We start from the raw sequence: 11,969 nt of genomic DNA, 5'->3' as shown, positions 1-11,969 counted from the left end.
CCAGAGGATAAAAAAAGTGTTTTTTAGGGATTTTTCCTCAAGTAATGGTGAAAGATATTCATTCAAGATATTTCAAGAAAATCCTGTAAAATTTTTGTCTAGAATTACAAAAACTTGAGCCGTTGTCAAGAGATTTTTAGAGACGCTTTCGAAAAAAGGTGCTCTGCGGTGCACGGAATAACTCGTCAATGGATCATCGGAAATAATAAAAAAATATATATTTCGATTAATTAAATTATTGCCTATGATGCAACGATCTTTTTATATTTTTATCATTTTTTCCGGTTTTCGCAGTCAGAAAACTGAAAAAGTCCATTTTTGGACTAAAAACCCCGCCATTTTGTATCTGTAAAATCATAACAACAAAAATCGATTTTGACAAGATCGTTGCATTCTTGCGATATATCTGTCAAAAGTGTATACCAAATTTGGTGAAGATCGGTAGTGTTAAGAAAAACACGTTTAAAGTTTTAGGCACGGAAAAAGTATAGAACCCCCCCCCCCCATACTGAACCATCGATATCAGCTTCATAAAGTAGAGAATCTGCTGCAGACAGGGCCGGCGCGTAATAGGGTGCAATGTGTGCAGGGCACACGGGCGGCCAAGTTTGGATCTTGGTCGGGGGGGGGGGGGGGCAAACTGCACTGAATATAAACGGCACCAACCAGGGTTTGGTCATTAGCAGGCGACTAATCTCTTAACGAAATAAAGTTTATAAGTGGGCCTTTGCTCGTGCCTTTGTGTTCTGGGATTTTCCCGGAATTTTCGTCTGGAACCCATTTCCTTTAAAAATGTATCCATGATCTTCCAGCATGAAGTATTTCTCGGGCAAATAATTTATGTGAATTTACGAAATCTGAAGTAGAATTAGGTTGAATAGATTGAAATATTCAAAGCTCTCGACTTAAATGTAGACGATATTCGGGGACAATGCTATGACAATGGTTCTAACAAGCGCGGTCAATTCAACGGAGTACAAAGCAGAATTTTGCAAATAAATCCAAAAGCTTTTTTTGTTCCTTGTAATCCGCATAGCCTGAACTTAATTGTAAATGATGTTGCCAAAGCCAATGTAGAAACGCTAGATATCTTTTGCAATGTACAAGAATTATATAACTTTGTTTCTGCGTCTATAAAGAGATGGGATATGTTATAATTTCTTATCTTCCATAATTAACAATAAAACCGCTAACAAGGACGCGATGGTCTTGCAGGATTTACTTGCATTTAACTTTGCGACACCACATTGATAAAGTACATGTTAGTTTAATTAAAATCTCAGAGGAAGGCAGTGATATGTCAGCGAGAATGAAGTTTTATTAAAGATTAATGAGGCCAGTAAACTTTTGCAAGATCCTCACATGAATTTCCCCGAATCTGTTAAAATTCTTGAAGATTTAAGTATGTTTTTCACTGAAAAAAGAACTGACGAAGCTTTCAAAGAACATTTGACTGAAGCTTAACATTTAGCAACAGCTTTAAAGGTAGACATCAAGTTTAAAAACCTGATGGGTATGCGACAAAGAGTAGATGATTCTGAGAAAAGTTTTAAAGTTGATGTTTACTTCACAATCTTGGACGTAATAATCATTTCCTTGCAAGAGCGGTTTGAGTTTATGAGAAAATTCGAAAATATTTTCGGTTTTCTGTATAACTATCCTTCTGAAGATGAATAAGTTAGACATTCTTGAAAATTGCAAGAATTTGCAAGAAAATCTTACAAATGACAACGAAAATTGCTCAGATATAGTAGGCGTGGATTTGTTCGATGAACTTATTACGTTAAGAACTTACCTCAAGCCGAACATGAGTGTAAATGAAATTTTGACGTTCATACTAAAAGAAAAGTTGCATCTCGTGTTTCCAAACACGTTCATAACATACCGAATTTTGAACACTGTGCTTGTATCTGTCGCAAGCGCGGAGCATTCTTTTTCAAAATTGAAAAAAATAAAAAACTACTTGCGAAGAGCAATGGCGGAAAGAGACTGTCAAACTTGACTATGATATCAATTGAGGGAGTGATAACAAATTTATTGGATGTGTCTGAACTGGTTGAAGAATTTCCCCAGATTGAAGTAAGGCGAGAAAATTTCTTTTGAATCCTTATTATATGTAAATAATGTGTATGATAATAATGTAAATAATATTATTAATGTGATTAATATCAATAATGTTTAAATAAAAATAAAGCATACGTATGTAGAAATTTTTTCTTTCTTTTCTTCAAAGAAAAAGGATGGGGGGGGGGGACAAAAACTGTTGCACACGTCGGCCCCGGTTGCAGATGCAATTTTCAGGGCATCTTTTTGTTCCTGCCCTCGAAGAATTCTGGCCTCTTTAGTCTGAACTCGCTAACTGCGTCTACTGTGCTCCGCTTGAGGGGCGAAGACTTACAGCTCCGTAATTTCGCAAATTTCGCTCCGATCGACTTGAAATTTCGAGGGAATATTTTTGAGATGTTGTACTATACAAATTTTTTTAAAACTATTTTTGTACCCTCCAAACCAAACCCCCTCCTTAAACCAAAAGGGTTGTGCAAAAACTGAAAACATGAAGTCTGAATCCTTCAACTAGAATAATCTTTTCTGTGAATTATTTAAGGATTGAAATGATCTCATCAGTCATGTCTTACAAATGAAAAAAATATTATTTTTAAGAAAAAAAGGTTCAGACTTGCGAAAAATAATTATTTGAATAATAGTTTTTGTATTTTTTCTTACTGTCGCTTGTTATCAATTTAAAAATGGTTGAATTTTAATAAAGCATAGCTTATTTGAGGGGGGGGGGGAGGGGTAGAAAGGTTCCCTAATACAGAGGGCGTTGGTGTTCCCAATAATATTTACATCGATTTTTTAAGCTTCCATATTTCGCCACACGAGATTGCACCTATTTATTTGGACACGTCAATTTGTTTAAAAAGTTCGGTACCTTGAAAAAATGCTGTGAAATTAAATATTCAAATTTGAAAAAGTTTATAAATTGATTTAAAGTGCTCAAAATTACACGGACACAGAAAAGAAAGTTGGGTAGAAAGTGGTGGGGCTGGATTTCTCCAGCCATCCGCACGCTACGAATGATGTGATTTACTTCTAATTTTGCATCGTGCTAACAAATCCAATTTTAAATATTAAGATTTGATTATTTTTTAATATGAAAGAGCGATTTTTAAACTATCAATACAATAAAAAATCTGAAAATCGATTTTTAAAGCTTAAGGTCCCTTTCCTCGCGGAACGTCACATGTGTATATACAATCTTGGAAGCTTCTCTTGTATGAAAAAAGGAAAAAATTAAATATAATACGGCTTGTATTCAAGTTAAAAGGCATTGAATTTTATAAGAAAAATTCCTCATGAATATTGTGGACAAGATTCTCCATTTAGAACTCCAATGAAATGTTTGTTAATAAACTGATTTACCTTCCAGAAATCGGTTAATTCTTGAGGTGACATTTTTGCATCTGTCATCGGAAGACACATGACGAGAAATCTGTCATTTTGCAAGAGTCCTCGTAAACTGAAACCAGGTTGTAGAACAACAGTGACCACACACTGCTGCGAAGGCATTAGAATTCCTGTGCTTGGTCGCACTCGGAATTTTTCTGGTGACGTTGTTTTTATCTATGATTTTCAGTAAAGTATTAGAGGTTACCTTACTTTAAATGTTAAAAATTTAAATGCACTGCCTAGTATTACAGAATTTTTCGTCAAATTAACTAGTCAAGTATAGCGCTGGGGCTAGTATTAAGGAAATATCTAAAATCCCAATGACATGGAAATGGGTTAGGTGTACGAAAAATTTCTTACCACATTAGACAGTACAATCAAACATGTCAGACGGCGTCATCAAATACGAGATAAGCCCACTGAATCATTTCCTGAATTATAATCTGTGGCCGACGCTATAGTCTCCCTTTGAAAGAAAATAAATAGACACGTATTTTCGCGGTTTAATAACAAATGTTCTTTCCATGAAGTTATGAGTATTTCAACTTCTAAAGCTAATAAGGTAGATTAATGATAAAAAATTGTCGAAAATTGTATTTAAAGTGTAGTATTATTTAAACTAATAAGGGTGGAGCATTTAATTTCGTATAAGCACATTGCCAACAGGAGAATCCACATTTTTCGAAAAAAAAACGACATATGAGTAATTAAAATCAATATGAGTAATGCATATCGAAATGGTATTTTTTTAAATAATACGATTGTACGATATTCATCTATTTGACAAATAATCAATTTAACCCTTAAACGGCCAAAACGCCACTACCGGTACACTGCTTTTCAACGGCCAATAACTAAGACTATTCGACACTAGAAAAAATTGAGACACATATATTTTTATTGCTTAAGATCTCCTCTTTCCGACGGTGCCAATGAAATTCCTCAAAAAATTTTCTTATTATCCCAAAATGCAGTTTAAACAAAAAAAAAACGTGATTTTTCGTGCCTATTTTTTTTGTGAACCATTTTCCAAAGCTTTTCGGGTCTGTAATTAACCTGGAATCTCACTAACCGGTGGAATAAATGTCTAAACTTTGAGAGTCTATGGTTTAAAGATCGATTTTTCGTTTTAGTATTTTCAAAATGGCGTCTTAATGGCAAAATTTTTGTGAAAACATTCATGAATTTTTTTACAATAAACGATGCGCTTTTCGGAAAAATCATCAAAAATAAAAAGTTCTTGTAATCAGCCAAGGAATACGCCTGATTTTTTTCGGAGCGTTTTGAGCAAAATTTTGAATTTTGCAAAAATTGTTCATAAGCAAAATCCAAAATTTTGCTCAAAACGCTTCGAAAAAAATCAGGCGTATTCCTTGGCTGATTACAAGAACTTTTTATTTTTGATGATTTTTCCGAAAAGCTCATCGTTTATTGTAAAAAAATTCATGAATGTTTTCACAAAAATTTTGCCATTAAGACGCCATTTTGAAAATACTAAAACGAAAAATCGATCTTTAAACCATGGATTCTCAAAGTTTAGACATTTATTTCGCCGATTAGTGAGATTCCATGTTAATTACAGACTCGAAAAGCTTTGGAAAATGGTTCACAAAAAAAATAGGCACGAAAAATCACGTTTTTTATTGTTTAAACTGCATTTTTGGATAATAAATAAATTTTTTGAGGAATTCCATTGGCACCGTCGGAAAGAGGAGATCTTAAGCAATAAAAATATATGTGTCTCAATTTTTTCTAGTGTCGAATAGTCTTAGTTATTGGCCGTTGAAAAGCAGTGTCCCGGTAGTGGCGTTTTGGCCGTTTAAGGGTTAAGATAAATTAAGAATAAATTAAATAATTGTATAAGTTTAAATAATGTAACAATTTAAAGATTGAAAACTCTCCCCGACTGACTACATCATAAGCTTTATGAAAGTTAAATTTTAATAATTTTTAAACATTTTTTAAATGGATAAAATTCGTGTCCTATTGTTTGCTATGATAAACAACATATTTCGTCGGCAACCGATTCTGTAACATTAGCATGAACGTTGGTCTGATTTGAAAATGGATTCAGGTCACAAATTTATGTAAATATAAATTTTAAATAAAATCTTAGTCCAATCTTTACCTTGTAAGACAGACATTTATCTGATGTAATATTTTTCAAACTGATCGTTCCCATAACTTCATTTCCTTCTTTCCTAAATACCAATAATTCTGGTTCAATGGCAAGCACTACGAACGCATAAAATGTAGTATCATTCTTGGAAAAAAACACCTTCTTATTTTAAATAAAGTGATTTAAAAATAAGCTTACTAGATTCTTCGTTTTTTTGCTGATCACCAAAAGTACTCGACGGTTGTTCCGACATGGGAGAGTTTTCAGCAAAGTGTACCTAGAATTATGAAAATGTATGTATTATTTTATTTTTCCTGATAGAAAATAAATCTGAGAAAATTATACACAAATTAAAGAAAAACCTTCTTATTGTTGTCGACTTTTCCATTGCTTGTGTTTAAGTTAATCTGTTCTTCGGGCACAAATGTGAAAGTGTATTCACTTTTCCCTCCCCAGGATTTTAATGCAATATTAGGATCGACGTATTCTTTCAGATTTGATTTGTTAACAAACTTAATCTTTGGAATTGCCTTGGCAGGCAGCCACGACTTTATGATTTTAAATGCTGCATTCAGAACCCAAGGCATTTCGAAGATAATAATTAGATTCAGATAGTTTGGATAGTAGTTCTTGAAAAGACCGATTAGGTATTTAGTGAATTCCATATCCATGTTCGAAAGACCCGCTTCTGCCATATCGAAAAATAAAGAAATTTGGTTTCCGTTCCCTTCTCTGAAAAAAGTTTTTTTAAGTGTTTTTTAATCGATTCTATTATGCAATTCAATAACAAGATGATTTGTAAAATTTACCTTTCTAATCTCTCGAACCAATATACTATGCACCTCTGTAGTTCCGGAAATTCTCTCGAACCTTTCACATGTAATTTAGATTTCACTATAAAAAGCTTTCTTCCGTCCTTATCTTGCCCATAACTGAAACAAACTCCGTCTTCCAAATAATCTCTTCTAAGATTTTCCAGTGTGATATCTAAAAACAAAACAATCCAGTTATTTTATTTCTTTTTATTAATAAAAGACGTTTTACTTTTTAAATTCTCATCATTTCTGATTGAGAAAGTATTAGAAGTGTCGGAAATGAATCCGAAAATCAGGTTATCACGATGGCGTCTGTGTGCCTGTCCGTCCGTAAACACGATAACTTTCGAAAAAATGAACGAATCAAATTAATCTTTGGCACACTTTTTTTAGGTCCTAAAAGAAAGGACGAGTTCGTGAACCAGCCATTTTTGATAAGAACTCAAAAAGTGAGCGCATTTTGAAAAATTTTGAAACAACTTTTTTCTGAATTTAAAAATTCTATGTACGGATATTTATAGTAATAAAAAGAACAAACAATTTATCCTTATGACTTTTTTCGATAAAAAGAAAATTCTCAGAGTTATAGCGTTTTCAAAATTTTTTCAATCAACCGAAAATCAAAATTTGAAGCCGAAAAACGCACGATATCAAAAAAAGTCAAGAGAAGAAAAACGAAAAACATTTCTTTTTGTAAGCCCTACAAGATTATCATAAGAAATTTTTGTATTTTCTTCAAAAATCGAGAATTCAAATTTTGATTGCACCAAAAATAATGGAAAATAAAATAACTTTCGAAAAAATCACCGAATCAAATTCATCTTTGGCACACATTTTTTAGGTCCTAAAAGAAAGGACAAGTTCGTGAACCAGCCATTTTTGATAAAAATTCAGAAAGTGAGCGCATTTTGAAAATTTTTGAGACCACTTTTTTCTGAATTTGAAAATTCTATGTACGGATATTTATAGTATTAAAAAGAACAAACAATTTATCCTTACGACTTTTTTCGATGAAAAGAAAATTCTCAGAGTTATAGCGTTTTCAAAAATTGTTTAATCAACCGAAAATCAAAATTTGAAGCCGAAAAACGCACGATATGAAAAAAAGTCAAAGAAGAAAAACATTTCTTTTTGTAAGCTCTACAAGATTATCATAACCAATTTTTGGATTTTTTTCAAAAATCGAAAATTCAAATTTTTATTGCACAAAAAATAATAGAAAATAAAAAAATCCATTTTGTGGACAAACTATGTAGGATACGAAAAAAGATGAATTAACACAAATGGTTATCCCAAAAAAGATCTAGAATTTCGTTAAGAATCACTTCTTGATAGGACGCGTACTTTTTGTTTTATTCGTGAAAAATAACGTTTAAAAAAAAAATTAAAAAAAAATGTGTGGAAAAACGACGATAGTTACGAGAAAAAAATGCAACAAAAACCTGTTTACAAATGTCTATCGGAAATCTAGCACACACCGCGAGTGTCACGATGAGAATATGTACCTCAAATCCTACAGAGCATTGAGAAACTTGATCTTTGACTATACTTAATTAAGTAGACAATTCAGAATATGAAGACGCATATAAATACTGCCATCTAAAAGAGATCTTTTTGATAATGTTTTTCTCAATCATTCCAAATGCAAAGAATAAATATCCGAGCCTGAAGCGCGAGATTCAACCGTCGCGCTCCCTAGGCGCGCTCAAACTGGCGAGCGAAGCGAGCCGCGCGCGATGAGTATGTGCCCGCGAAGCGGGCAGATTTTTAGTCTAAGAAATACTTGAATAAAAAAAATATATAAGTTTTTGATCTAATACCATTTGTGCCAAACTTTTTCCTCCATTCGCAAGTCTCCCACAACATTTTGAGAGAATCTTCCAGTCGAAAATCATTATGCTCCAAGAAACGTCTTAGCCAATCATCCTGATTTTTTATTCTAGCTATGTCTGCTGGATGAAAGCCACCTGAAGAAGTGCAAGTACGCAAATTATTAATCAATATACAAAGCAACCGAAAATGGATTGTTTTTTCCATGTAGGAGTTGGTGTAAAAAACATTAAATACCAATAATGTTGATTTATGTAAGAATAAGCATGAGAAGAAAAAAAATAGTCAACTCTGATCACATACCATAAGGCCAATTTCATAGTAGTGATAGGGAAGCGTGTGACTAAGACGCTAGTTGATTGCGAATACCAGCGTCTTTGTCGCACTCATGAATATTACCACTGAGTAATTCCATGTCAAATCATCTAAAGAACTCCAGCTATGGTTAGTAATTTGCATAACAAATTTAGTATGCGTTCTTTCGCGCATTTCAAGAAAACCCCTAAAATAATTTTTGCACAATTTAAAAAACTTAGGAGATATTCAAAATTTTTTATTTTGGTCTTTTTTTTAACATTCGTAACTTTGGTGATTTTAATGCTATTTTGGTGTTTTTTAAAAATAATTTTTAATGAATTTTTAAATTTCTGAAGAAAAAAACACTTTATTTTCTTCATTTACCGTGGCATAGTGTATCCAACACCTGAGAGTCTAAACTCTGAAGTTCGTGCATACGAGCATATTATTCATCAATTGTTTACATGGTTTGTCATATCATGTGTATCATATCGTCGTGCGTTTTTAATTATTTATAGACAACTAAAGAAGATCCCACTTTTATATTTACAAGGCTTTTGAAAGACAGTGTAAACTATCTACCAAAAGAAAATAAAGAAAGTAAAAAGTCGAATTTTTCAGAAAATCAGTTTAAAATTTTATTTTTGACAAATTCAAGGATTCATATTAAAAATTACGACAGAGATGCTCGCACTTACAGTCCCTAAGGCTACTATGAAATTGGCCTCACGGTACATCAATACAGAATAACTTAAAACTTATTAAAAAGAATTAAGCCTCCCTATGCAGTCCACGAGGAAGCAAATCACTCATGTGCATTGCACAAAATAAGCACGACCCCAGGGGGAAAAAATTTGGCGACCTCTTTACGACATCGTTACCGACATCTTTGCGACAACTTTACAACCATGTCGTTAAAGACTCTTGACGATATGGTAAAGACATCGTATGATCTGATGACGTCTTTACGATATCGAGAAGACACCGTAACGATATGGAATAGAATGACGTAAAGTTGTCGTAAAATCGCAACGATATCGTAAGCACGTCGCCAAATTTTGTGCCCACTGGGGAGTATAAATACACCCATTTAGTCATAGGAAACCCATATGGATGATTGCCAAACAGTTAGCCACTTTAGACATTGTTATTTTCAAAAACAAATAAACTTTCAAACCAACTAAGATAATAAAAAAATGAAGACCCACCTTAAAGAGTATTAAAATATATAACTCTAAGATCATTAAATGTATTTGAAACGGATATGAATTTCACACGCTGCTGAGGGTCGCGTGATAAACAAATTTAGAATATTTTTTAAAAATATATGCAAAACACATAAAAATATGGGGAAAATCACTATATTTACGATTTTTTCGAATACAACGTTATTTGGAATCAAAGTTGATAAATCGATTTGACCGAATTGTGAATGGTTTTAATCATCTTTTTAGAGTTTTATGATAAACTAACAATGCAGCTTGAACAGACAGGTAACCTATGTGTCAGGCTTAAAAGAGTATTTATTTAATCCTCAACTCTTAAATATTGAACTCTACTCTTGATTTTGATATTTTTCAACTCCATACAAGTGACACCTGTGAATTTTAAATATGAAAACATGACTGGGACTTAAAGGGACCACCTCTTTGGCAATCACCCATATACTATTTCCCAGTGGCTTTTTTATTTCTAGAACTTTTTTCGATTTTATGTAAGAAATTGTGTATAAAAATATACAAGAGAAAGTTAGCTTTTGAAATGATACCTAAATCGAAAATGTCTAAATAACAGGATTTTAAATTTTATTTATTCAAATATGCACATAATATGTACTTTATATTAATAATGTGTATTTATATACGATGTCTAGAAAGTTAATCTGTTATATGACAATAGATTGCCCGAGGTGTCCAAGGCGTATATATCACCTAACCCCTTTATGTTTTTGTTAAAAGACATTGAGAATTTTTTTCTACCAATAATATTTTCATTAAAAAGCTGTCATATTCAAATTACGTAACAAAATATATTTTAATAACAGCAAATCCTGCCAGATTAAAATTTTCATGATTTCTGCCCACTATTTCCATTGAGACCTTCTAGGTTATGTCTGATGTAATATCTGATATCTTTAATTTTCGATTAGTAATGATCTACTAGGATTATACTCTGCTAATTTTTTTAATCGAAAGGCCAATTTGATCATCAAAACTTTGCCGCAGAAAAATGCCAAACGTTTATCTGAAATATAATCCAATTTTCATTAGATCCATCACGAACTTCTCAGACAAACACTGATAACATTTTACCATGGTATCTCTTTCAATTTCCAAACTTTTCAAACCTTGCTCATAATTAAACCAATTATTCATACAATGACAGACTTTCAACAGTCTGGGAGAATAAGTATGTTCATTTGAACTGACTAGTGACTGTTGCTTTTACAACTGTTGTAAAGTACAGAAAAACAATGAAATTAATGTGAAACAGAAATAAAGAAATATGTTCACTTACTGGGATCTGGTGGACCTTCCTCGTCGAGTTTTTGAAGAAATTTTTCACGAAGGTCGCTAACCAGTTGGGCTTGATTTTCCATCGTCAAAGTCAAACCGTATGACACTTTGACCGGCAACCGAAGGCTGCCTCCCTGCTGTTCCTTGCAGCACGATAACGAAATGTACGTCTAGTGATAATATAAGCGCTAATCTGTACTCAATAGATGTCCGAAAAACCTAACTAAAATAAAATTGGATAAGTCAGAGGTAAGGCAAAGTGAGGTAACGAAAAAATATTCCTGTAATATTAACTGATAGTACAAGAATTAAAGTTCATTTTATTTTTTGCAATTTTTGGATGGATTTTCAACTACCATCAGTTGATAATAAAGGAATCCTAAACATATTTGATTACTTTCTATCCTTACCAAAGATACAAAGATAATAGATGAGCCATATCAGTTACTTCAATTTTTTGTAATTTGATGAAATTAGTCAATACAAAGTGGTAAGGAACATAAGTGTGGCTTCTTCTTGAATGAAAAAATATAAATAATTATCAGGTCGGTAAAACAGAAATAACATTTTTTTCAACAAAGAAGAGTTTAAAAACTTACATTTTTATTTTATTAATTATTTTACAAAGTTTTAGTTAAATATCTTTAAATGATATGGCTCATATGGTACCTTAATGCCATCTATGGGCATGAAAGAGGAATGCAAATACGGATATGGTTGAAAATAACATTTAAAAATTTGAAGCTGAGAACGACTTTATTTGATTTTAAAAATAAATTTGATCTTGTTGAAAAAATATCCTCGTGAATTCTCGAAAAAAGTGTCGTGAAAATACTGAAAACTTTGTCTTGTTTTCGTTTAGGAACCTATCTTATCTTCTGTGGGAAAATGAGTTGGCGCTAGTATGCTATTACTAGGATTATAATGTTCAAGAATTGTATA

The 11,969-nt window shown here is 32.4% G+C and overlaps 1 protein-coding gene across 1 annotated transcript in view; it reads right to left on the bottom strand.

Annotated features, from left to right (window-relative positions):
* LOC117176855 (motile sperm domain-containing protein 2-like) overlaps window positions 1-11,246 on the bottom strand; it is a 12,709-nt gene extending 1,463 nt beyond the window's left edge. The window contains exons 1-7 of the mRNA XM_033367200.1: window positions 11,029-11,246; window positions 8,205-8,351; window positions 6,379-6,556; window positions 5,932-6,301; window positions 5,768-5,846; window positions 5,579-5,685; window positions 3,424-3,624 (exon numbers count right to left, since the gene is read on the bottom strand). Coding sequence (XP_033223091.1) covers window positions 3,424-3,624; window positions 5,579-5,685; window positions 5,768-5,846; window positions 5,932-6,301; window positions 6,379-6,556; window positions 8,205-8,351; window positions 11,029-11,110 — 1,164 coding nt within the window. The 5' untranslated portion in view covers window positions 11,111-11,246. The remainder of the gene's footprint in view (window positions 1-3,423; window positions 3,625-5,578; window positions 5,686-5,767; window positions 5,847-5,931; window positions 6,302-6,378; window positions 6,557-8,204; window positions 8,352-11,028) is intronic.
* Between the last annotated feature and the right edge of the window lie 723 nt (window positions 11,247-11,969).

This window comes from Belonocnema kinseyi, chromosome 7 (assembly GCF_010883055.1).
Source record: "Belonocnema kinseyi isolate 2016_QV_RU_SX_M_011 chromosome 7, B_treatae_v1, whole genome shotgun sequence".
In the NCBI taxonomy this organism is placed as follows: Eukaryota; Metazoa; Arthropoda; class Insecta; order Hymenoptera; family Cynipidae; genus Belonocnema; species Belonocnema kinseyi.
The sequence above is the reverse complement of the archived record's forward strand: the minus strand, read 5'-3'. Positions and strand labels throughout refer to the sequence as shown.